Genomic DNA, 22,758 nt, shown 5'->3' on the forward strand with positions numbered 1-22,758 from the left:
GCTCTCTTCATCCGTTTCCCAGATCAGCCCGCTAAAATGGGACTCTGATCGGTGCCTTGGACTCCCTGGAGTGTCACCCAATGCAATGCTGGCCCGTCGAGGACATCGTGGCCCGCCGAGATGCACTGTGGCTCAGATAGGGGTTGTCTGGCCCCACTAAGACCCATCCTGGCCCTGCTTGCTTCGCTATCGTGCTGTCCGTTGTGCTGTCCGTAGTGGTGTCGTTGTGCTGTCCGTAGTGGTGTCGTTGTGCTGTCGTTGTGCTGTCCATCCGGAAGCCAGGATGGCTTCGAGTCCACGTGGCCGCCTGCTGCGCGATCCGTCCCGGAGCTCTCTCCGGCTTCGATTTCCGCGATCTGGCTTTTGTCTGTCTGGTTGGATCGCAGATCGATACTGGCCAGCTCGCACCATTGCGTCTGACCCTGCCCTCGAACGGTAACTGCAGACGCACCATCCGTCGCCACCCTCACTGCAGATGTGTCCGTAATGAGCATCCTCCTGACCCCCCTGCCGCCTTTGATCCAGCAGCTCAGTGGATCCTCGGCCGCCATCTCGAGTGTCGGCTGTCTCAAGGCGATTGTTGCTCCGTGCATCCTATCGACCAAGCTTGGCTCTTGCTAATCGCCATCGAGCACCCCCGGATCCCCTCACCGATCAGCGTCAAGTCAGCGGACCCCCTTGATTGATATCGCCACTGCCTGGCGCTGCGTCGCATGAGCCTCTTTGACATCCAGACCTTCGGGCTCCCCAGCACCGCCGGGCCATGTCAAGACGGGCTCGTGGGCAGTGTTGCCGCTCTTGAGTCCAACGGATCGGTTGAGCTGCATTTTACGGGCGATAATCGAAAAGGTAGCTGTGCCCTCGCTATCAGCGGATCGTAGCGCAATGATGCGTTCCTCAAGCGATTCAATCCTGCTTGGCTCGATCTGGGGTCATGCTTGCTGTTTGAATGTGGACTGATCGTGGACTTCATAACGTGCATCCCACTGAGTCTCCTGGTGTCTCTCTGCCGCGATGGCTACGATCGTTCGTCGCCCTGTGTGTCTGGACATGCACTGATCTGCATCCGTTTTTGCCCATTGCGGCTCGGCGTTGTTGCAGATGACTACATATCCACCAGTCCGATGATCAAGATCCTGCCAAGGACAAGCATCTGGGATCCACTCCCGAAACGGTTCCTCGACCGACCCATGCTGAAAACCCGGTATATTCGGACTCAGGTGCGAGCAGTGGAGACAGTCCAGGTCCCAGCGCTCCGGCACCTCAGCAAAGTGGCCAGCCTGCATTCGAGAGCCTCAGTGGACTTGCTGGCGATATCAATCGACAGTTTGGTTGTGAAGCCGCCAGGATACCACATCGAGGAGCACTGTGGATAGCGCTTGGGGTCTCTGTCGCAACCAACCAAGGCCCTCTCTCTTCTCAGATCAAGAGCTTTCAGGATAGATTCGCAGAAGACTATATACCCACGCCGATACTTATCGACTTGCTCCGCGATAACCTGGAGAGCGACGACACCCTCGAGAAACAAGATGTGCTCCAAGGCAACGCAGTCGATGTCCTTGGCGACCCGGGATCGTCAGATGGCTCGCATTCCTGTCACCTTTTGTATCCGCACGGAGAACTCTTGAACCAGATGCGTATGTGGCTCCGTCGACGGACAATATCGCAGATGCTTGGGGACAGAATGGGCTTGCTGACTATGCGCATCTGTCAAATCCACCAGATGCCCTGCCGATTGAGCCTTCGACTCGGGGTAGTCCACTGCGGCTCGCCGACTTCCATGCGCGCCCTCCGGTGCTCAAGTTCAAGACACCGATCCGACAGATTCTTGTGCAGCGAACACCTGGATCCGTGCGTAAGTACCGCTGTACTCGCTTGAAACTCGACCTGACTGCCTTGGGCTCGAGCTTAACCTGCTTTTGCTGTCTTTGACTCGGGTGGGGGGCTCATTCTTCCCACAGCTCTCACCGCTGTTAGAACATACGGATCGACCGCCATCGCTCGACGCAGCTCTGAGAGCCTGGATGACTGGACAGTGATCGACTATGCCACCCTTGATGAAGAGGCGGCCCATGTTGCCTTCAGTCCCGTCATCGCACGCGAATCGGCAATACTGTCTAGATCTGGCTGCCTCTACATATGGGACATGAACCAATCCCGGAGAATCAAGTACTCGGCCGTCGAGGGTAGTCTCATGAAGCGGGATGGCTGGAAGAGTCTAGAATATGGATCGCATCCCAGATCGGTGCTGGTGGCATCGGCAAGTACATTGCGGGCAATCGACTTGCGGGTAGGCATTGTCGTGCTCACGACGCAGTTCTATCGGCAATAATTGATGCGGCTATGCTATCGACGATCCGTGCGGCTGACTACCGACCCGTCACTCTCTGGCGTTTCCACCAGACACCCCCCACCTCGGCCTCTTCCAACATGATTATGAGCTTCCCGCACGACAAAATCACATGCTTCAAGCGGCACCCATCATACTCCTTCCAGACCACGCTTGCGACCGAGTCCAGGCTGGTTGTCATCGACGAGCGATACACCAAGGCTCCGCTGCTTGTCTGGGCACACAGCTACCCAAAGGACGATCCAATCTCGGGGATGCAACTTTATCAGACGCCGCCAAACCCGCATGAGGTCAAGAGTACGTAGCGCACGCGTTCCACATCCTGGACACGGCTCTCTTAGCTGTGTCGATTTCATCCGCAGGGGCACTTTTGAGCTCGATCGCACTTTGTCGGGTGTGAAGTTCGATCCGAGGCTGACACCATGTCCGACCACAATGTTCCTACACAGCTCGAGTCATCATGTGGAACCGTCACGGCGCCGACATCTCGACGATATCCTACGGCATGTCGCAGGAACAGACCGACCCTTTCGTGGCTGGCAGATCGACGGTCGATCGGATGGTCGCACCTCTGAGATTCCTGTCGCCAAGCAAGCGACTGGCCTCGCTTCACGGACACGCGTCCTTTGAGCGATATGGAGGAGCATCCAAAGGATTTGGCTACCTGCGGGAGGCCAGCAAGATCTACTCTCCTCCGCTCATTGGTGTCGTTGCCACCCGCGACCCGTCTTGTCGAGATGGTGGAAATCTAGTGATCCAGATGGCCCTCGACGGGTCTGTGTTTGTCGGGAGCCACACGGAGGTGAGCAGCGCCCGGCTGACAGAACCCGGCTTTGAAGCACCGGACGACCCAAGCGAATACTCGCCCCACCAGATCGAGGCCGCTGTTTGCGCACACGAAGTCAAGGATTTGGCCACCCCCACGTCGCCTCAAGATCAAAGCGCCAACATCGTGAGCGTGTCGCACTCGATCCAGTGTGAGTACAACTAAACTCGCATCGAGGGTGCTTTGCTGTGCCTTGCGCATCTTCAGTCTACTCGGCTGCGATTGTGCTGAGCCTGCAGTGCCCAGTCACCGGCAGCAGCGGCGCTTCGGCTCGCAGTCCTACCTGCTGCGAACCGTCATTCTGCCGCAACACCGACTGACCCATGGATTGTTCTGCACATTCAGTTGTAGAGGCTGCACTATTCAGTCCAAGCACGCCGTCGCCTCGGTCACTCAGTTCAGGCCACCGTATGGATGCTGCCGTGGACTTGCTTTCCAGCGCAAACAACCAAACTCTGTAAGTCGATATCTCACTCGGATGCACTTTGCTTGAGGCCGTGTCGGTCGACGTTGAGGCGTAGTTTTCATCCGCGACGCTCTCCGAGGGTACGCTGATGATACCATTTACTCTCCACTCAGACGAGTTCATGAGCTGCTTGCTGAGTCTGTGGGCTCGGTCGCATCCTAACGATATACAAATATCTGTCCCGTCCAGCTTCGAAGCCGAGGCTGCGTCTCGGAACACAGCTGTATCGTATGACCAAGATCACCAGCCGATCATACCGTCGGCATCCACCCCTTACTTGCTTGAAAACGACGACATGGTGGCGGAGCTTCAAGCGGGTATCGAAATCGACGATCCCACTCGGCGGGTCATCACACGATGCTACGACTGGCGTGTCCCATCACCAAAGCCCGCAGGTGTTGCGCATGCTCGCGGCAGGTCCCTGGATGATATCCGGCGTGAGCTCAAAGCAGCTTTCTTTGGCAACCCACAGTCGACTGATCACCTCGGCGGAGAGAGTCTTGCTGCAGTCGACATGACGGACCCAGAGCAAGATATCCTCGCCCGGGTGGCCCACGACGTGTACTTGGCAAGCCGGGTCTGCTCCCACGGGCGAACCACCCTCGAAGCCATTCCGTTCAGCGACGAAAGTGAAGCCCCGTTCTCCGAGAGCGAGCCGGAACGAGCCAGCAGTGTCGCATCGGCAGGATCGCGGTTGTCGCAGTCTTCGAATCGCTGGAGACGCAAGACCCAGTCCGGCAACAGGTCCCATCCGTCCGCATCCTCCGGCGAGGATTCGACAAACTCGATGGGATCGGCCACTTCCGCAGCCTCACTTGCTGCCCGCCGGGCCGACAAAACCGTCAGCAAGGCATTCCCTCCCCAGATCATGTCGTCGCCCCATATGAGAGAGCCGACTCCTCTATCCTCAACGGCTCTGTCGCTGCGCGATCGCTGGATGAACTCGACACGATACTACAACTCTCACGAGGGTCGGGAGCTGCTGGTCTATTCACGCCCGCTCACGAGCCACCACAAGAGAATGAACCGCACCCGAAGGGCCGAGGACGAGCTGTCGCAGCAGAAGGTCTTGGAGCTCCTGGAGGCCAAGCAAAGCCGCTCTGTCGCCCCGGCGGTCGTCAGCAGCCAACGGTCGGTCCTGTCCCAAAGCCAGCGGTCTGTGGACGCAGCCTCCCAGGACGATCCGTTTCCAGGCTCGTTCTCGCTCTCGCAGGTTACCGGAGGCCGAGCTTCCATCGCATCCGAGAGGGGATCTCAGTCTGGCTCACAGCAGAGGATGTCCATGGGCTCACAGCAGAGGATGTCCGTGGGCGGCGGCCAGATAGGATCGCAGACTACGCCCAAGAAGAAACGCAAATCGGGCTTCTGATTGTCGTCACTGCGGCCCTGTCCAGCAAATAGATGGCGATTTGCTCTTTGCACACTGCAGCATACAGTTGCCCGGCGGGATGATGTTGGCTTCAGTTCGTGGCGGAATGGGCACCCGAAGGTTTTGGTCGAGTTTGTCGGGCAGCTTTTCATGAGAGCAAGCCGAAACCGGGGTGGAAACACCTTGCCATCCCGACAATCCCCGACAGGACGAGGCGGGGCGATGCAGCGACCGAATCAGACCAGACCAGACCCATACCGCTCGCCCACTCAGCCAAAGGACAACAAGCCGTCGATCAACGGCGCTCGCGAACTCGCCGGATGAACATTCAGGTCTAGAATGAACAAGGTTTCCAGTCTGGATCTGCGGACGCCGCAACCCAATCAACCAACGGTGACCTGCCGTTGCTCAGCCCTGGTCCAGCAGAAACCGCCACTGCCGGGGCGTCGCTTTCAGCTTGGGCGCCCGAGCTGCCCCCGGCTGATCCGCCAAAGAAGCCATTTCGTCTCGGGTTGCTCCAGCGACCGCCGTCGAGACTTATCCGTGCAAGACCGACTTACACGATGCCATATTGCCTCGTCGACAGCGACACCGTTCGTCTCTTCTATGAAGTCTACGGAGACGGTCCCAACAAGATCGTGTTGATAATGGGTATGGAGGGCCTGGACACCCCGGCTCCATGATGACGTCGCTGCTGTGGCCGAGATCCCCCGTCTCACGCTTTCTCTGGTATGATGGTCTCAGGACTGGCAGCGGATCATTCCCGGTGGGAGCCGCAGGTATGCACCAGCTGGATTGTGCCTGCGATGGAGGTCTTGGAGCCCCACGGATCCATCGTCAAGATATGGCCAAGACATGGATGCAGCTCGATGTGTCTCGATTCGGCTATCTGTTGGTCGCCCGGCTGCTGACTATTGCTTGAAAACGACGGGATCCTCGCATTGGCCTGTTGCGGGAACGGGACCACCAGATCGAATACTTCAAGCGGCTCCCAGAGTTCCAAGTGCTGGCTTTTGACAACCGAGGTGCGAGATCCTGCTCTGGCAGCCGCAACAAGAGTAGGATGTGGCTCTTTCGGCTCAGTGATCCAACTCCCTGTCTCTGATATGCAGGTGTCGGCCACTCGACGGTGCCGGCTGCTCGCTACACGTAAGCCGGATTCATGAACGCACTCTTGCCGACAGCTGCAGCCTGGTCAGAGCCGAGTATTAACTGGTACTCGACTGCATATTCAAGCCGGCTAATCAGTGCCTTTCTGCTGTGGTCTTGGCGTTGGGCGACGCTTCATCAGGACAAAGCGGATGGCCTTTGACGCATACGAGCTGCTGAGCCATCTCGGCTGGGACAAGGTTCACATCGTAGGATCGTCGATGGGTAATGAGCTTGCTATACATTGCATCCGTATGCGCCGGGATATAGCTGGGGCGGCTCCGAACAGTCATTAACCATTGCTACCTCACCAGGCGGCATGATATCGCAGGAGCTGACGCTTCTGTGCCCCGATAGGGTTCTTTCCCTCACCCTGACCTCCACAAGTGCGGGCGGGGTGCCGGCGATTCCTCCGGTACGGGTTGCAGCATCAGTCAGTCCCTCCGTTGGCTGGCTCTTGCTGTTGATACTTTGTATTTGAACAGCCGTGGTATCATGCGAGCGACGCTAACGCCCTTCGAACCAACCACACAGATTGGCCTGCTGGTCGAGATGTCGTTTCTGGGGATGAAGAAGAGGCCGGAGACCAAGTTCCAGCTATTGATGAAGATTCTGTATCCAGAGGTATGGCCGATCGTCGGGTCCGCAGCGGTGGTTGAAGGGGGGAAGAAGATTGGGTGACATCTACCTCTGCCCCGGATACTTACCCTCATCTTGCTTGACTGCAGTGGTGGCTTGCCCAAAGGTGCCCGCTTCCAGAGACAGAAGAATCCAAGGGCTGCGTCACAAATCTGGATGTCATGCGCAAGGTGGGCCGGCGTGCGGAGAGGCCAGTGGGGATTCTCGGGTATCTTGGCAGGCAGGGTCATAGTGGAAGGCAGAGGCCACAGTACTGACGTGAGAAGCATCGCTGGCAGTGGTTCTATGAGAAGGAGCTTCGGCATCCCCAGCCCTCCGAAGTCGGCCTGCGAAATCAGCGATGGGCATGCACAACTCATCTCGTCAACAAGAGGCGGTTACTTCAGCTGAAGCACACCAACATCCCGATTCTGCTGGTGGCAGGGGACTGCGATGCCGTAGGTGTCCGGAATTCATCGGGGGGCGCCTGTATCTGTGGAAGCTACTGCTTGATGTGAGGAGTGTGATGGTACTGAGATCGGATACTGATGTCGCTGCTGGCGAAGCGGTGTCATCTCCCTCGCCAGTGGGGCCTGATCACCCGGAACTGATTCCATGTGCCTGCATAGGTAATACGGCCCACCAACACCCTGTATCTCTCTGCCATTCTCGAGGCTCGGACCGAGATCTTCATCGGCGGCGGCCATGGACTCACGGTGCAGTTTTCAGACCGGTACAACAAGCTTTTGCACTCGCACTTTTTGAGCGCCGTCGAGCGGTCCAGCAAGCTCCAGCGATCGCAAGCATTGGCAGGCAGCACCGGCGCACCTAATGTCGTGCTGCTCGATGCCGACAACAGTGTCGGCGTTGTGCCGCAATCGTTCCATCCGCCGTCGCCCATGGCCGGAGAGTCTCTGGGCGAGAACGCCATTTTCAAGATCCGGCCAATCCATCGTGGTGTTGGCAAGATCGCTGCCAATGCCGACGACTGCGAGTGCGTGACGCTGGAGGACGAACTTGAGCTCCGCTGCAATGCAGAGGTGGACTAGCTGCTATCTTCGGCGCAAGTGTGTCGATATCTCAGGAGGGCAGGTTATTTTTGGCATACCAATACAGCCAATCCAATAAAAACGGGACATTGGTCGTTGATCAAATATGTTGTTGCCTCAACACATCGCCCGCTGGCCATGACCATCCAGTGATGGAATTATGGATCGGAATCAAGGACGCTTTCTCGCCCAGATGGCTCACCACAAGCGACTCGAGAAGGCAGAGTATCTTGGTATCGAGTTAGTATGGAACTGTCCAGATGGTCGAGTGAATGCACCACACAGGAGATTGCCAACCAGGACGGGAGATAATCGCCGACTGGAGCCTACGGATCAGCAGACTTGCATCGCTGATGCCGGAAAGTAACTGTCCCGTTCCCTTATGGATAGACTGCACACGCCGCGTTCATCTGCCCATCCCGGCCCTGGTTCTTCTCTGCCCACGATCGGCCCAGCCCCCAGCACCCGCCATGCCCGTCTGCATCTCGTGCGGCTCAGAGGTTCCATCGCTCTATACCATCTATGGCCTAAAGCGGGACGGAAAGGCTTCGGCCATCAAGAGAACCCACTGCGTCAGTCTCCTGCATCTGCATCTGTATCGGCGTTTTGGACCAGCCGCACATGCCTGTTGCTCGATCGACCAACCAGTGCTGAAGTCAGCTCGTTGCTTTGCTTCGTTCCAGAGCCTCTGTGGCAGCTTTGCCGACAGATACATCGAGAACGAACTCTTGATCGTGCTCATCGACATGATCCTCCTCAAGCCCGAGGCATATCGCCATCTGCTGTTCAACAGGATTCGATACGAGAACCAGGGCTGGAACGTACGTTGGATGGATTCGGCCTGGCTGGTTGGCTTGTGGTTGACCATCGTTTGGCTTCTGCTTTGATGCGCTGCTCAGCTGCTGCAGTGGTTGGTGGGCATTGGTTCTGGGCTGACGCATCTTGCTGACAATAGACCGATCTGCTCAAATTCGGAGTCGTGCTGATCCTGTTCGAAGTCTGTGAGTGTCAACGGAGGTTGTGCTTGAATAGCCTTGGACCCAAGCGTGTTCTGAGCCTCCAACTTTCCTTTCGGCAGATGTAAAGTGGTATAATCTGCAGCATCGCTTGCCGCTCGAATACACCGCGCACGAACTCGCTCGGGAGTATGCCTATATGATCTTCATTTGCGCATCAGGTATGGATCTGGGCGGTTTAGGCTGCCGAGCGGTTGGGATCCAAGCGCCTGCCTCGCTGTCGATCGTCGTTCTTGATGCATCGTTGCCGACTGACGCCGCTACCAAACCCGCCTCTGTCGCCATCCTTGCTTGCATCCGAAACGACACCGCATCTGACTCTGCTTGGATTTGCATGCTCGGATTTGCATGCCCGGATACAAATTGTGCCGTTGTTGCAAGAAATCTTGCTGTTCCATTGCGCCGTGCGCTCCTCGGTGTACTTGATCTACCGATGCCCGACACCGACGTGAGTGAATCTGGGCGGGTATTTGCGGTGTTTGCTCTGCTAGGGTGCCGTCGCCTGCCTCGAATCGCCCCCGTCCTGACCTGCTCTGTCCGTTTCTCAGGCTCAACCGCATCAATGTCGGAATCGTGGCGTGCTCCATGGGGAAGCTCATGCTGATTCCGATGGCTGTATGGAACTACAACAGCTTTTATGTCTCGTGGACGATTTCATTATTTGTGATGCTCAGCCAGTCGGAGGGCCTTGCTGGTGAGCACCATCCTGGCGGCCCTCGAATGGCAGTCAGTGGTCGATGCTGCTCTCGGCCGAGCCTTGAGATGTCCGTTTGCTCCCTTTCTCCTCTCTCTCTCTCTCTCTCTCCCGGTCTGCCAGGCAATCTCCGAGCCAGACCGTCTCGGATTGCATGGCTGGTATCTGATGCCTGCCCAACTCTGTACTTTCCTTTGCTGGTCGCAGTGTTGCTAAATGAGCACAAGCCCAGAAGCGTCATTCCTATCGTTGCCGCGGGCATGCTGTGTCGAATCGCTCTTCAGCTTCTTTGGATCCGGTGGGATCCTCGCATGGCACTTCTGCCTCTGTAGATGGCCGTGCTACAGGGTGCCATTGACCATCTGTTTCATATGCCAAGTACCCAGGACCGGTAATACGGAACGACACACTCGCATGCATTCGGAGCGCCGTTGTCGCTACGAATCTCGCTTGACTTGCTCGAGAGCCTCCTCGAATGTGAGCTCTGGCTTGCGCCGCGACTCGATCTCCTAGCATGCAACCCGCCCACAAGATTATTATCGTTAGATATTGGCCAGGCCAGCAACCCCCAGCATCATCCGGATGCCAGTGCTTTTGCGTTGTGCAGCGCACTTCGCCCGAGCCTCGCTCAAGTAATAGCTAGCGCATGCAAGCCAAGCTCAATCAATCGGCACTGCAACGCAAGACGGCAAACGAATGATGGACAAGACCTACACTCCCCGCACACTTCGCAATGGTCTACCGACAGCCTCGCCTGCCGTCACCCCATTTGGCCCACCAACAACATCGAGAACAATACCCGTTTGGTGTCCTCAAGTGTCGTATATCGAACATAGTGCGATGCATTTTGCTCATCCTCGTTCAGCTTCTGGTTCATTTTGACAAAGTCCTGGATCAACCGCAGATGGCTTGCTAATAGATTGTTGAGAACGAATATGTTCGGATGGAATGTGGCAATCACTGCGAAGCCATAGCGACGGGGGGGTGAGAATGTTGGAATCAGAATCTATCGTGCCGCCACCGCTGGGGTGGGCGACAGAGATGCTACGAACGGTACATACATGAGAGAGAGTCGTCACCCAAGAGCGAGGTGCTTTGCGCATGCTCAATGTAGGATTGGTAATGTTGTGGGGATGACCCTGTGCTGTGCTGCTGCTGTTTGGAGGGGCGATCTGAGCGCCCGTGATGACTGCAGGTACTGCATCGATACCGCCGCTCATGACACCCTCTCAGCTCTTGACTTTTGCTGGATTCTGGCTCGCTCGGCAAAGTGCGTCGAGGCGGATCATTTCGATCTTGAACAGGAAGCTCCTGTGACTCGCTCTGAGAGTGTGAGTCAGGAGCGCCAATAATCTCTTCGACAATACTATCCTCGTCGGCGGACGGCGTCGGCGATACGACCTTCCCCTTTCCTTTGGAGGATCGTTTGCTGCGAGACTCTTGCTGAGATGCAGAGTTGGATGGCGAGCTTTCGCTTCGAGCATTTCTGTGCTTTTTTTTGCGCCGGCGTCTGCATTCGCTGCATCGCCGGCTGTGCGAATGCGAGGTTTGATGCGAGTGCGAGTGTTCACATACATGACAGTGGCCAGGGTGGCAGGAGTGTCCATAGTAGCCACACGGACATGTGGAACACAGATGGCACTCTGCGCCCAACCCTGTTGGTGCTCCGTCGTGGAAGAACGCAGGTCCTCTTGATGACGATGCCGCGGGAGGTGCTCGATACTGAGGCTGAGGCGAATGTGTCGGCAGTGTCCAGTTTTGATACTGAGTTGGTGGTGGCATGGTGGGCTGGAAGGCTGTGGGATAGAATGGCATGGGCATATACGGGTACATGTACGGTGGATACGGAGGATATCCAGGAGGCTGCGCAGGAATGCTCTCGGGGTAGGGTCGTCCAGGCGAATCAGCAGAGCCAGGTGGCGGGGCAGTGTTGGTGCGTGGAGTTTGGGAATGAGCACCCTCAGAAGACGGTGTTCTCGAGGCATCTTTACGTTGCTTGGTCGAGTCCAGGCGCGGCTGAGATGCGTGAGATTGAGGGTGTCTTTTATCGTGCTTGCTGTGCTGGCGTGAGCTTGAGTTTGACGTACCGAGTGACTCGGGCCGCGGAATTGATGAGTGGGCTTGCTTGCCGAGCGAGATGCCCTCGATACTCTCGCTCTCCGGGTTGGAGGCCAGCGAGGACGACCCGCTGACGGACTCGCTCTTGGGGTTATCGAGATCCTGGAGGGTCAGCAGCCCGAATTTCCTGAGGGCGGCGCTATCGGAGTTTTCATCCATATTTGGAGGGGCCTCGGCTGGACGGACTTGGGACTCGTTTTCGATCTGGGCGGCGTGAGGCTTTGGCTCGCTGGATCGTGTTGGCTTGTATGGCGTGGGGGACGCATCTCGTTGCACCGGGGACAGCACTGCCGATCTGGTATTCGAGTTACTTGGAATCACGGCGTTGACAGGCACTGGTTGGGCGACTGTGGTGATCGCTGGGCTCGGGCCGGTATGCGCATTAAGGGTGGCAAGGGTGCTGGAAGCCGTAGTGGCACCTCTGAGAGTACTTTGGCTGTGCAGGTCGGGGGTGAATCCAGTGCCTGCGACTCCATCGGCTGCTCGACCGCCGACATGAGATGTGACTGAACTCGCTTGAAGTGATACACTCGTTGGCCCGGGTACTTTCAGTCCTGTTTCCGAAGCTATCGCTGTTGGAGTCGTTTGGATCGCCGGATCGACCTGAGCGGCAGAGACGGAGATACTTATGGGCGATGACTGGAGATCCGAATCCGACGAAAGCCCATACTTTGTTTCGATCGTTTCCTTTTCGACAGGCTCTGAAGCTGCCTTTGGGGACATGGCTGCGTCTTTGGCCACACCCGTTCCCATGAATCGCTCAAAGTCGCTGCCGATGGAGCTGCCGTCGTCAGTATCGGATGTGGATTCGGACTGCCCATGGCCGGCTCCGGGGGTAGAGCTGTTGGCTGATCTCTCCGCGGTGTCTTTGGGCGCTTGGGGTTGTTCGAGAAACCTCGCATCGTCTCCAATCTCGACCGAGGACTTGATGGTCGAAAAGGACTTCATGGCCTTGAGATAAGTGGGGCGCTGTTGAGCCACGGACTCGTGGGACTGCGACGTTTCTTTAGTCTTGAGGTACGGCGAGGACGTGGGAGGAACCGAGGTCGATCGTGTTGGAGTGGAAGCATCGTCGAGTTTGCTCTGGTGCGAAACTGGTCGTTTGAGATAGGCGGATGCCGCTGTTGTGGCAAGCGAGGTCTTGGATGTGGTCGCACTTGCGGCGTGGCTCTTGGGCTTCTTCGAGCCTCCGCTGGGTTCTTTGGCGGCGTTGCCGAGGCGCGACAGATATTCCTCAAGCTCCTCATCGGAGGAATCAAGAGAAGACTCGCTGGGGGTGATGCTGATACTATCGCCGAGGGCGTCGCTGTCGTCGTCGAGGTAGACTGGCTTGGCTCCGCGAAGTCCGCGTGATGGGGCCGACGAGGTTGCGGAGCCTGGATATCCAGTTGCATCATCGACCTGCAGACGGGTCGAGGAGATTGTTCGGGCCGAAGTCGCCCTCGAGAGCTTCTCGCCCCGGAGCTGCAGCTGGGCACGCTCCAAGACGGAAAGCGCCTTGGAGGGCGATGAAGAGTCGGCTCGCGAGCCGCCTAGATACGCCTTTGCATCCATTGCATGTCGCAGCCGGGTGTCGTTCGTTCAAGCGGCACGATGAGCGGCAGCAGAGGGCCGTGATGGAAAAGTGGACTCGGATGCGACCGCAGAGGGCGAGCCAGCAAGGTGATGCAGGCGTCGCGCCAGGAGAAGCAGAGATGGTGCGCTTCAGTCCAGGGCCAGCGACCCAGTCCCATCGACACCTGGCGCCCGACAGCCGGCCGAACCGCCGAACGCCGAGCCAGCCAGCCAGCCAGCCAGCCAGCAAACAACATGTGCATGCGGGTCTCCTCGGTGGCTGCAATCGACTCGGCATCACCACCAGCACCACCGGCACCACCGCCAGCAGTATGCACTCAGTCGTGGTCGGCTTGGCCATATCGGCCGGTTCCCACGGCCTTGCAGCACGCCAGGATCATGTCCCAGCACAGACCGTGCCACGCTTTCGCCCCCGCACCCGGCGCGCGTCGCACACGCGCCCATATTAAATTCATTCGCCGCGCGCACTCGAACCGCACTCCAAAAACATTTTTTTTCTGTCCTGCTTGGACACACGACTCTGCCCACTTTTGAGCAGTCGCGAGCCCGGCAGCGCTTTCCCTCCAGCATCTGTCTCTCTCTCCTGCCCAAGGAGCTGACCCCCCGCTGCCTGCTCGATTGCCCGCCTGCCCCCGCTGCAGCCTGCGTGCCGCCTTCTTTCGTAGATCGCCCCGAGTAGCCACCCCCGTGCTCCGCAACCATGTCCCGCTTCTTCGCCGCAGGATCGGACTCTGATTCCGACGACGACTACTCCGATGACAAGATCACCGACTCCGAGTCTGATCTCAGCTCCGACGTGGACTCTGACGACTCTGACGAGTCCGACGACAACCAGCAGCAAAAGTCAAAGTCTCTGGGCTTCAACCGCTTCTTGAAGGGTGCCAAGCAGGACGACGATGACGATGACGATGATCTCTCGGATGATGGCGAGAAGGGACGCTCGACCTCGAAAAAGGACAAGCGCTTCGAGGAAATGCGCTCGATCATCAACACTCTTGCCAATGCAAAGAAAATCAGCGACTGGGTGGCCATTCAGAATGGTAACGTATCCGTCTCACTGGCCATTCAACCGTGCGGCATTGCCGGCCAGCGGGCCAGCTGGCATCGCCGCCATTGTCGCTGCGGCTCCGCCCTGGTTGTGGGCACTGAGCTCTTTGCCCGGCAAGAATGCATGCCGTGGCGCTGACAGAACCCCGCGGACGGAGAGGTGCTGCTCGATCGTGCCTCCAATGCGGCCGTCGATGCCGCCGGCATGATGCACCCGGCGGGAATGGACCCAGCCGTGCGGATTTGCAACCTGATTCATGCACGATGCCCAAGCCATCTGTCCCGATCCCGAGCAGTCCCTGACGCCACCTCTGTCCTCGCTCTCCCTGTGCCTCTGGTGACTCCAGAGTTCGAGCGACTAAACAAGGCTTACGACAAGAGCAAGCACATCTTCACTTACGAAGGCATCAACCCCCGATTCTACTTCCGTGCCCTGGCTGAGCTCGAGGACTTCCTCAAAAACACATCGGCCAACAAGGATGCCACAAAAAAGATGAGCCCCTCGAGCGCAAAGGCCCTCAGCACCATGAAGCAAAAGATCAAGAAGCACAACAAGACCTTTGAGAAGGAGATCGAGGCGTGGAGACAGGTGCGTCATGGTTCTTTGTTTCGTTGATCGTCTTTGATGATGGTCTCTGCCGGCTCCGACTTTAACTCATCTCTGCGTTTCCAGAACCCCGTCACCGTCGAGGAATCCGAGGAGGAGGCCGAGAATGCTGCCATCCAGAAGGAAGAGGCTGCCGAGGCCGCCGCCGTTGCCAAGAAGAAGAGCAAGAAGCAAGTCGAGAGCGATGAGGAGGAAGCCGAGAACGAGGACGATGGCTTTACCGTCATTGGTGCTGGCGGCAAAGTCGTGGAGATCAACCAAGAGAACCTCTTCAAGAAGCTTGCCGAGCTGCTGGAGATGCGTGGCAAGAAGGTCAGCGTCGCTGCCGAACGGGTGTCAGTCCAGCGCTGGGCCTACTACTCCACACTCATCCCTTTGTCTCTTTTTTGGCCCTACAGAGCACCGACAAGTCGGTCCATGTCTCCTCCATGCAACAAGTCCTCAAGGCTGCCTCTACCCCCTTCCAGCGTGTCCGTGTCCTTCTGGCCCTGATCCCTGCCCAGTTTGATGTCATCTCCACCACCACCACCGGCTTCTTGCCCATTGAAGTCTGGAAGAGGTACAGTCGCGTACTGAGTGTGCGTGTGCGTGCTGTGTTCTCGGAAGCTTTGGTGCTGCTCGATACGCATGCAGCATGCTCGAGATATATGCGTGTATGAATGCACTCGGTCTATATGCTTATGAATGCACTCGTCGTGGCTTCCACTCATGCCTTCTCGTCTGGCTTCGTCCGTCGCCGCCCATCTGTATCCCCGCAGCACTGTCGTCGAAGTCAACCAGCTCTTTGAAATCTGCGAGAAACACACCAACATTGTGATTCGAGAGTGCCGAGAAGAGGAAGTGGAGCCCCAGGTCCTGGACCAGCGTATCAACGATGGCGAGGAGGTTTCGCTCCTGGGCAACCTGTCCACCTTTGTGGACCGCCTCGATGATGAGTTCACCAAGTCTCTGCAGAACATCGACCCTCACACCACCGAGTACGTCGACCGCCTCAAGGACGAGAGCGCCCTCTATGCCCTGATTGTGCGCTGCCAACGATATCTCGAGCGCATCGGCGATGAGGCATACGTGCCCAACATGGTGTTGCGACGAGTCGAGCATCTGTACTACAAGCCTGACCACGTCATCGAGACGATCGAGAGCGCCACAGCCACCCTCCACGAGGAGGCCAGCTTCCCTGCCGAAACCATCCCGCCGTCCAGCCTCGTTGAGACCCTCTGCACCAGCCTGTATAAGACCTCGATCAAGCCCGTCCGGATCCGCTCGCTCCTCTGCCATGTCTACCACCACGCCCTCCATGACCGGTTCCCCCAGGCTCGCGACATGATGCTGATGTCTCACTTACAGGAAACCATCTACAACGCCGATGTGCAGACCCAGATCCTCTTCAACCGCACCATGGTGCAGATCGGCCTCTGCGCCTTCCGCTGCGGTCTCATCCGCGAGTGTGCTAACGCCCTGCAGGACATCTCGTCCACCGGCAAGGTCAAAGAGCTTCTGGCCCAGGGCGTCCAGTCCCAGCGGCACTCGGAGAAGACTCCCGAGCAAGAGAAGCTCGAGAAGCAGCGCCAGCTTCCCTTCCACATGCACATCAACCTCGAGCTCCTGGAGTGCGTGTACCTGACCTGCTCGATGCTACTCGAGGTTCCCAACATGGCCATGCACCCCCACGACTCGCGCCGAAAAACAATCTCCAAGCCCTTCAGAAGGATGCTCGACTACAACGAGCGCCAGGTCTTTGTCGGTCCCCCCGAGAACACTCGCGATCACATCATGGCTGCTGCTAAGGCCCTGAGCGGCGGCGAGTGGCAGCGGTGTCGCGATCTGATCCACGCCATCAAGATCTGGGATCTGATGCCAGGTGCCGAGAAGATCAAGGAGATGCTTGCCAAGTAAGACTCGTGATGCTGTCGATAGCCTTTGTCGTGGCTCCCCCAGACCGAGTGCGTGAGGCAAGACTCGATGCCTTGTGCCCTAACTCTCATGATCCCCCGTTCTGTATCGACAGGAAAATCCAGGAGGAGGGTCTGCGAACCTATCTTTTCACATACGCTCCGTACTACGACTCGCTTGGCCTCGAGCAGCTGTCGTCCATGTTCGATCTGCCCGTCGGCGCCGTCCACTCGATCGTCTCCAAGATGATCATCAACGAGGAGCTCCATGCTTCGTTCGACCAGCCCACGAATACCATCGTGCTGCACCGATCGTCGCAGGGTGTCGAGATGTCGAGACTGGAGTATCTGGCCGGCGTCTACTCCGAGAAGATCGGCACCTTTGTCGAGTACAACGAGAAGCTGCTGGAGAGCCGCAGTGTCTCTCTGGGTCTCCAAGACCAGGTCTCTGGTGGAAACGAGAAGGGCGGCAACGCCAACCAGTCGCGTGGTGGCCAGGGCCAGCGCTTCGACAACCGCGGCAACCAGCGCCAAGGACGACAAGGCTACCAGGCCGGTGGACGCAGCAACAACCCTCGCAAGGGCGGTGCTGGTGGCCAGGGCCACCGAAAAAACTATTGAGCTAAACAAGCGGCGCGAAACCGCCAGGCTTTCGATGTGTGTGTATGAGCATGTCTGTTTACAGCGTTAACAAAATTGAACGGGAATACACTGTTTTATAGCCTATCCAGTTAAAAAACGGGACATCCCGGATTTTGACCACTGATCAAATATGTTGTTGCCTCAACACATCGCCCGCTGGCCATGACCATCCAGTGATGGAATTATGGATCGGAATCAAGGACGCTTTCTCGCCCAGATGGCTCACCGCAAGCGACTCGAGAAGGCAGAGTATCTTGGTATCGAGTTAGTATGGAACTGTCCAGATGGTCGAGTGAATGCACCACACAAGAGATTGCCAACCAGGACGGGAGACAATCGCCGACTGGAGCCTACGGATCAGCAGACTTGCATCGCTGATGCCAGAGAAGGACTGTCCCGTTTCCCTATGGACCGATTGTATAGCCTTCATTTTGGTGGGAATACATGCTCATCCATCATTCACCATGATCATCCATTGCACCCTCGACAATACTACGCACTTGTTGAGTGTGCAGAGCAAGAGTGCGCGAGCGTGTCTGATTGTATCTGTTAGGTGGTCGCCAGGTGAGACATGGGCAGTATCCGTTGCGCCGGATTGAATATGTGGAAGCAAGCTCTGCTAGTGCTTGCAGAAACCTCAACATGCAACGCAACATGCAACAACATGCAATAACATGCAGCGCTGCGAAGGCTCTGTAGTCGACTATTTGCTGCTCATGAAGTATGTTGTGAGTTGCTTGATCGTTGCTCGTGATGGGCGGGCCTGTCGGGGTCAGAAACAGCGAGGCGGCATGTGAGACCGGTGCTGACACAGTTGCGCTCCATGCACCTTGGCTGTTACTGGACTCACCACCGGCCGAAACGACTGGACAAACAGCAGTGCGTTCTGGATATCGTTCTTGTTGATCCGGGGCTTAGTCGTGAGTGGATCGTTGAGCACCAGGCTGCGGTCCCCGTTATTGTAGAACTGCAGCAGGGTTGCGAGCGCAATCCCAACGGATCTGTCCTTGCCCTGGGCACAGTGGAACAGCACCCGCGGCCGCGATTTTGAGTAGCACTCGGCCATTATCCGGAGAATATGTGGAATCTGGGCGCCGAGGTCATGCTGGCCCTTCTTGCCCTCCGGGATCGGCAGGTAAAAGTAGTTTGGTCGTCCGGCATTGTCAGGGTCTTCAGCAGCCCCGCAGTTGACAACCACATCAAAGTGCTCCCAGCAGCCTGGTGACCTGCCTGTGTGGACCAGCAGCAGCCAAAGCATCAACATATGACACTCGGGAGGCTTCGGCGGCTGATCCGAGATGCTTGCCTCACCTATTCGCCGGCACCATGCCACACTCGGCCAGAACTCACCGCTACGCACACGGCCAATTGCAATTCCTGTGTCGCCGATCCAGTCAAACAAGTTTCCAGCGCCGATCGTAGCTGCATCGTCCTCGCGCAAGACCTGCTTTGCAGCGGCAACGATCTCGCGCACGGTGCTTTCACACTCGTCCTGGTCTGCTATCGCCGCGATTCGCTCGATGTTGCTCCAGAAAAGCGGCACCGTCAGACCCTGTCCATCGGAAACGCCGCAGATACAAGCCGGGTCAGCAATTGCCATGCTGTGCCGCCCCAGCGGTCCCGCGTGAACCCTGGAGGTAACCCCCACTGGCCCGCATCATTGTACCTGGCCCCACATTTCGTGGTCGTCTGCGGATCCTTGTACATATGTGTATCCTTCGCGATCGCCCTGGCCATCCGGCACAGCTTGCGATGCAGTGACCAGGAAGATTGGAAGATAGGGAAAGCTGTCGTCCGATCTGGAGTTGTAATCGGACCAAATGGATTTGAGATGCAAAAGGTCGGTTTGATGGGTGATCCAGATGGGGCGCAGCGGCTTTGCAAGTAGAGCAGAGGCCAAAGCCATGTTGACGCTTGAGCTCTGGGGCACGGATAGCAGCATCGACGGCAGCATCGACAGCAGCGTGGAACTGAATGAGACCGAGGCGCGGACACAGACGACGGACTGCATACAGTCTCGGGCGGTGCTGGGCACCGGGAAGCAACGCCAACGAATACATGTTTTTGGAGGGCATTCTCCACTATATCGATGCAGTCCTCACCATCAGTCGCTCGACAAACATCGGGATCCGCTCCTGAATCTGTGCGTGCTCGGACCGCGAGACGACCGATGGTAGGGAGTGGAACTGAGTGTCCCACTCGACTCCTGCCTCTTGTGTCGCATTCTCCAGCGGAGCTGGCAGAGCCATCAACCGATGTCGTTCGATGGCGCTGTTGATTACACAACACCAGATCGGCACCGTTTTGGAGAGGCTGTCGGGAATGCGCTTGCCGTTTCGGGTCGAATCGACAATGACACAGCCCCCGCTGGAGCCTACGAGCTTGAGGATGTGCCAGTTGAGACGCTTCATGTTGAAGTCCCACTTGCCAAAATGCCCGTCGGTGGATTTGAAGTAAACGGATTGGTCGGCTCGCTTTGCCAGCAGTTGCGGTAGCAGTGGCACATATCGTTACGATCGGCAGACCACACAAGCATGAGTACCGTTTCGGATGTCGGTTGCAGATGATACCAATAGACGGTTGATGCATTTGATATTTGGTCAGGGGTTCTCTGCTGCAGTGAGCCTCGACAACAGGCAAAGACATACTCGTTCTGGGTCGATATACCACGAGCCGCACCGTTCGTTGGCGACGAGTGGAAACTGTGACAGACTATCGGCGACCTCCGTGACGAATTGGGCATCTTCTATGATAGATTTGAGGCGGTTGAACCTGGGGTTGCAGAAGCCAGACGGCCTCGGAGCTTCAGAACGAAACGCAACGAGACGAATCCGCCCCAGTCTGCGGAGTCTTGTCGAGAAGAAGCAACGGCCAGCAACAGCCCTGCTCGGACACTTACAGCGATCGGGACTCTCGCCGAATGGCCTCCCGCTGTGCCTTGTGAGAGTCCATGGCGCCGTGCTTGCAGACAGGACGGCGGCTTGGGCTCGGCTTTTGGATGGCAGCTGGATCGCCGCAGATCGAAACCACCGGCCGATCGAAACCGCCAGCAGATCGAAGAACAGCCCAGCGGCAGAACGCGACTCGGTGCTGCGCATATCGATCCCGGCAGCCCTGGCCCGGTTTTGTCCGCCCCCTGTCTCTCTCTCCTCTCGCCCGCAGCCTCCAGCCCAGATCCAGCAGATCCAGCAGACGCACCAGACCCAGCACCATGGAGCAAGTAACGGCCCTGCTCAAGCACTTGATGCAAATCGAGTCCACCACCGGCAACGAAGGCCCCGTGGCTGTGGCTCTTGGCCAGTATCTGCAGCAGCGCGGGTGGACGGTTGAGCTCCAGCCGGTCGACGCTGATGGCAAGCGACGCAACGTCTATGCCCATCGTGGAGACTCCCGCAGCAAGCCGGTGGTGCTGCTGAACTCCCATATCGACACGGTTCCGCCCTACATCCCCTTCTCCGAAGACTCGGACAAAATCTATGGACGGGGCTCCTGCGACGCCAAGGGCTCGATTGCCTCGCAGGTGGTGGCGGTCAGCCAGTTGATCGAGGAAGGCAAGCTCGCCGACGGCGATGTCGCACTGCTCTATGTCGTTGGGGAGGAAACCGACCATGCCGGCATGATCAAGGCCAACGAGGTAGGGGCCTCATGAGCATTCTCACTCAGCTGCCGTCGATTGCCCAGACGAATGTCGATGCCGTCAGCCACCAGCCTCTCCTGCCTGGTGTCCCAGCCGCAGGAATGCCTGCGTTCGGGATATTCGCATGTGCTCACTTGCCTCTGGCATCGTCATGCTTGTGTTCCTGTGCAAAGTTTGGGGGGGGGGAAACTGTAAGAGACCGACGCTCCCTTGAACCTGGTTCTCATCTCTGATCATCCGATCCGACGGCTGTTTGCTTCCACGACTCTGGCGACATCTCTGCACCAGCTCGGTCTCGATGCCCGCTTCCTCATTGTGGGAGAGCCCACCGAGAGCTGTCTTGCCAACGGCCACAAGGTACTGCCGCACTGCTTCGAGGAGCAGGCTGCTTGAGCTGTACACTTTCGAGCCGAGTCGAGTGGCTGGCTAACGCAATCGGCTGTCGTATGGCTCTTGGTGCCATTCGCCGATCCAGGGCATCATCAAAGCGACGGTTGTCTGCAAGGGCAAGGCCGGCCATTCGGGCTATCCCGAGCGAGGCGCCTCGGCCATTGAGGCCCTCGTCAAGATCCTCCACGATCTCCAGAGCAACACCTGGCCCGTGGACGAGCGCCTGGGCCCCACAACCATCAACCTGGGAATCGTGTCCGGCGGCGTCGCTGCGAACGTCATTCCAGAGCATGCCGAAGCACAAATCTCTGTGCGTGTCTCGGCCCAGCTGCAGCAGATCGTCGAGCGGATCCGCCACGGCGTGCAGAGCCACCAAGTTGCCGGTGTCGATGCATCGGTGCACTTTGGTGGTGTTCTGGAGCCGGTGAGATGCGAAACGGTCGAGCTGACCGGTGTCGACACTTTTACGGCCGCGTACTTTACAGGTGGGTCCCTGCTGCCCTGTATTCTCTCTGGACTCGATAGGCCATCTGGGGACCACGCAGCGGGCATCCGCGCAGTCGATCTGTTAGCTTGCATGTGCGATTGTCTTCAACCCGTTGCCACCATCTTCGAGCGGACTCTCACGGCGTTGTGACTCTCTCCGCTGCACCGTCTCTTCAGACATCCCCTTCCTGAAAGGAAACCACCTTCCCCTCCTCATCGGCCCAGGCTCCATCAAAGTGGCCCACTCTGTCGACGAGCATGTCGAGAAGAAAGACCTGGTTCAACTTGTTGACATCTACAAGGAGCTGATTCTCAAGCTCGTTGCCCGCGCCAAGCAGTAGCGCAGCGGTGCCTTGGTTGTCACGGCCGAGTGCAACAGGGCATTGGTCTGCCTGACTCCCATCTGGATGCGAATTATTACAGTGCAGTTATTCCGTCGTCACTACCACTTCGCTGCCCACAAATGGCTCCATCCATTGCGGTATGGCTGCCTCCTGCAACGGTCAAGCTGCTGGCGCCGGTCTGTGGCCAACACACTTTGTACATAGTAAAGCAGGATGCAAGTGAACCTTGACAGGACGCGCATGCTGGCTCCATACTTTGCATCATTCGGTGTGCCTCCTTCGTTGCCGTGGCATCGCAATGCAATGCTATGTGTTGCCGATCCGTGCTCCTGCATCGGCGGCACGCATGCTCCGGGCATGTGTCGCTCGGGGGCGACTGCAAGCAAGTGGAAAGGATTACTGCGGCCATGTGGCCGACTCTGTGATTGGACTACCGGCCTGATTGCAGCTCTGAGGGTTGCGTTCCTGTCCCAATGGGTCGCA

At 57.6% G+C, this 22,758-nt stretch overlaps 8 protein-coding genes across 8 annotated transcripts; 5 read left to right on the forward strand and 3 right to left on the reverse strand.

Annotated features, from left to right (window-relative positions):
• Nucleotides 1-368: 368 nt before the first annotated feature.
• On the forward strand, nt 369-5,239 carry BJ171DRAFT_484456 (uncharacterized protein). The gene is made up of 10 exons (XM_053108991.1): nt 369-435; nt 526-849; nt 1,102-1,220; nt 1,424-1,637; nt 1,724-1,855; nt 1,962-2,290; nt 2,404-2,647; nt 2,800-3,327; nt 3,522-3,633; nt 3,832-5,239. Exons 2-10 carry the CDS (start codon nt 714-716, stop codon nt 5,009-5,011), a joined length of 2,994 nt encoding a protein of 997 aa, XP_052971655.1. The 5' UTR covers nt 369-435; nt 526-713; the 3' UTR covers nt 5,012-5,239.
• Nucleotides 5,240-5,265: 26 nt separating this feature from the next.
• BJ171DRAFT_484459 (Alpha/Beta hydrolase protein) lies at nt 5,266-7,932 on the forward strand. Its single transcript, XM_053108992.1, has 10 exons — nt 5,266-5,662; nt 5,756-5,790; nt 5,982-6,036; nt 6,124-6,160; nt 6,303-6,385; nt 6,475-6,575; nt 6,695-6,784; nt 6,889-6,969; nt 7,078-7,236; nt 7,408-7,932. Exons 1-10 carry the CDS (start codon nt 5,575-5,577, stop codon nt 7,825-7,827), a joined length of 1,149 nt encoding a protein of 382 aa, XP_052971656.1. The 5' UTR covers nt 5,266-5,574; the 3' UTR covers nt 7,828-7,932.
• A 322-nt stretch (nt 7,933-8,254) lies between these two features.
• Nucleotides 8,255-10,083, forward strand: BJ171DRAFT_3445 (Arv1 protein). Its single transcript, XM_053107143.1, has 7 exons — nt 8,255-8,399; nt 8,511-8,648; nt 8,783-8,828; nt 8,906-9,004; nt 9,225-9,291; nt 9,392-9,537; nt 9,745-10,083. The coding sequence occupies exons 1-7, from the start codon at nt 8,298-8,300 to the stop codon at nt 9,867-9,869; spliced, it is 723 nt and encodes a 240-aa protein (XP_052971657.1). The 5' UTR covers nt 8,255-8,297; the 3' UTR covers nt 9,870-10,083.
• BJ171DRAFT_564131 (uncharacterized protein) lies at nt 9,539-11,553 on the reverse strand. The gene is made up of 3 exons (XM_053113291.1): nt 10,599-11,553; nt 10,337-10,497; nt 9,539-10,046 (listed from the first exon to the last, which is right to left on the reverse strand). Exons 1-3 carry the CDS (start codon nt 11,368-11,370, stop codon nt 9,975-9,977), a joined length of 1,005 nt encoding a protein of 334 aa, XP_052971658.1. The 5' UTR covers nt 11,371-11,553; the 3' UTR covers nt 9,539-9,974.
• BJ171DRAFT_470546 (uncharacterized protein) lies at nt 11,525-13,209 on the reverse strand (the record flags this gene model as incomplete). The annotated part of the gene is made up of 2 exons (XM_053108576.1): nt 11,525-11,553; nt 11,625-13,209. The coding sequence occupies 2 exons, from the start codon at nt 13,207-13,209 to the stop codon at nt 11,525-11,527; spliced, it is 1,614 nt and encodes a 537-aa protein (XP_052971659.1).
• Nucleotides 13,210-13,777: 568 nt separating this feature from the next.
• On the forward strand, nt 13,778-17,525 carry BJ171DRAFT_3480 (eukaryotic translation initiation factor 3 subunit 8 N-terminus-domain-containing protein). Its single transcript, XM_053107144.1, has 6 exons — nt 13,778-14,270; nt 14,625-14,866; nt 14,951-15,196; nt 15,283-15,443; nt 15,643-16,776; nt 16,893-17,525. Exons 1-6 carry the CDS (start codon nt 13,931-13,933, stop codon nt 17,395-17,397), a joined length of 2,628 nt encoding a protein of 875 aa, XP_052971660.1. The 5' UTR covers nt 13,778-13,930; the 3' UTR covers nt 17,398-17,525.
• A 179-nt stretch (nt 17,526-17,704) lies between these two features.
• On the reverse strand, nt 17,705-20,478 carry BJ171DRAFT_484467 (tRNA A64-2'-O-ribosylphosphate transferase). The gene is made up of 7 exons (XM_053108993.1): nt 20,318-20,478; nt 20,067-20,190; nt 19,521-19,892; nt 19,085-19,339; nt 18,769-18,970; nt 18,269-18,648; nt 17,705-18,181 (listed from the first exon to the last, which is right to left on the reverse strand). The coding sequence occupies exons 1-7, from the start codon at nt 20,368-20,370 to the stop codon at nt 18,122-18,124; spliced, it is 1,446 nt and encodes a 481-aa protein (XP_052971661.1). The 5' UTR covers nt 20,371-20,478; the 3' UTR covers nt 17,705-18,121.
• Nucleotides 20,479-20,581: 103 nt separating this feature from the next.
• BJ171DRAFT_484468 (uncharacterized protein) lies at nt 20,582-22,659 on the forward strand. Its single transcript, XM_053108994.1, has 4 exons — nt 20,582-21,052; nt 21,344-21,412; nt 21,531-21,930; nt 22,109-22,659. Exons 1-4 carry the CDS (start codon nt 20,630-20,632, stop codon nt 22,270-22,272), a joined length of 1,056 nt encoding a protein of 351 aa, XP_052971662.1. The 5' UTR covers nt 20,582-20,629; the 3' UTR covers nt 22,273-22,659.
• Nucleotides 22,660-22,758: the final 99 nt, after the last annotated feature.

The sequence above is a fragment of the Polychytrium aggregatum genome (genome assembly GCF_025602895.1).
Source record: "Polychytrium aggregatum strain JEL109 chromosome Unknown BJ171scaffold_1, whole genome shotgun sequence".
Classification (NCBI taxonomy): Eukaryota; Fungi; Chytridiomycota; class Chytridiomycetes; order Polychytriales; genus Polychytrium; species Polychytrium aggregatum.

Coding starts and splice junctions, on each gene's coding strand:
- BJ171DRAFT_484459 (XM_053108992.1), top strand. CDS start 5,575: ATGCCATATTGCCTCGTCGACAGCGACACCGTTCGTCTCTTCTATGAA. Junction 6,037..6,123: donor GCTGGCTTTTGACAACCGAG/GTGCGAGATCCT, acceptor TCTGATATGCAG/GTGTCGGCCACTCGACGGTG. Junction 6,576..6,694: donor GGGTGCCGGCGATTCCTCCG/GTACGGGTTGCA, acceptor CCAACCACACAG/ATTGGCCTGCTGGTCGAGAT.
- BJ171DRAFT_564131 (XM_053113291.1), bottom strand. CDS start 11,370: ATGTACCCGTATATGCCCATGCCATTCTATCCCACAGCCTTCCAGCCC. Junction 10,498..10,598: donor GGGTGACGACTCTCTCTCAT/GTATGTACCGTT, acceptor ATGGCTTCGCAG/TGATTGCCACATTCCATCCG. Junction 10,047..10,336: donor CACTTGAGGACACCAAACGG/GTATTGTTCTCG, acceptor GTTGCATGCTAG/GAGATCGAGTCGCGGCGCAA.
- BJ171DRAFT_484468 (XM_053108994.1), top strand. CDS start 20,630: ATGGAGCAAGTAACGGCCCTGCTCAAGCACTTGATGCAAATCGAGTCC. Junction 21,053..21,343: donor GCATGATCAAGGCCAACGAG/GTAGGGGCCTCA, acceptor TCTCTGCACCAG/CTCGGTCTCGATGCCCGCTT. Junction 21,931..22,108: donor TACGGCCGCGTACTTTACAG/GTGGGTCCCTGC, acceptor CCGTCTCTTCAG/ACATCCCCTTCCTGAAAGGA.
- BJ171DRAFT_3445 (XM_053107143.1), top strand. CDS start 8,298: ATGCCCGTCTGCATCTCGTGCGGCTCAGAGGTTCCATCGCTCTATACC. Junction 8,400..8,510: donor CCATCAAGAGAACCCACTGC/GTCAGTCTCCTG, acceptor GCTTCGTTCCAG/AGCCTCTGTGGCAGCTTTGC. Junction 8,649..8,782: donor ACGAGAACCAGGGCTGGAAC/GTACGTTGGATG, acceptor TGCTGACAATAG/ACCGATCTGCTCAAATTCGG.
- BJ171DRAFT_3480 (XM_053107144.1), top strand. CDS start 13,931: ATGTCCCGCTTCTTCGCCGCAGGATCGGACTCTGATTCCGACGACGAC. Junction 14,867..14,950: donor AGATCGAGGCGTGGAGACAG/GTGCGTCATGGT, acceptor CTGCGTTTCCAG/AACCCCGTCACCGTCGAGGA. Junction 16,777..16,892: donor ATCAAGGAGATGCTTGCCAA/GTAAGACTCGTG, acceptor CTGTATCGACAG/GAAAATCCAGGAGGAGGGTC.
- BJ171DRAFT_484456 (XM_053108991.1), top strand. CDS start 714: ATGAGCCTCTTTGACATCCAGACCTTCGGGCTCCCCAGCACCGCCGGG. Junction 1,638..1,723: donor AGAACTCTTGAACCAGATGC/GTATGTGGCTCC, acceptor CAAATCCACCAG/ATGCCCTGCCGATTGAGCCT. Junction 3,634..3,831: donor AGCGCAAACAACCAAACTCT/GTAAGTCGATAT, acceptor TGTCCCGTCCAG/CTTCGAAGCCGAGGCTGCGT.
- BJ171DRAFT_484467 (XM_053108993.1), bottom strand. CDS start 20,370: ATGGACTCTCACAAGGCACAGCGGGAGGCCATTCGGCGAGAGTCCCGA. Junction 18,649..18,768: donor AATTGGCCGTGTGCGTAGCG/GTGAGTTCTGGC, acceptor TGGTCCACACAG/GCAGGTCACCAGGCTGCTGG. Junction 18,182..18,268: donor TCCAGTCGTTTCGGCCGGTG/GTGAGTCCAGTA, acceptor TGACCCCGACAG/GCCCGCCCATCACGAGCAAC.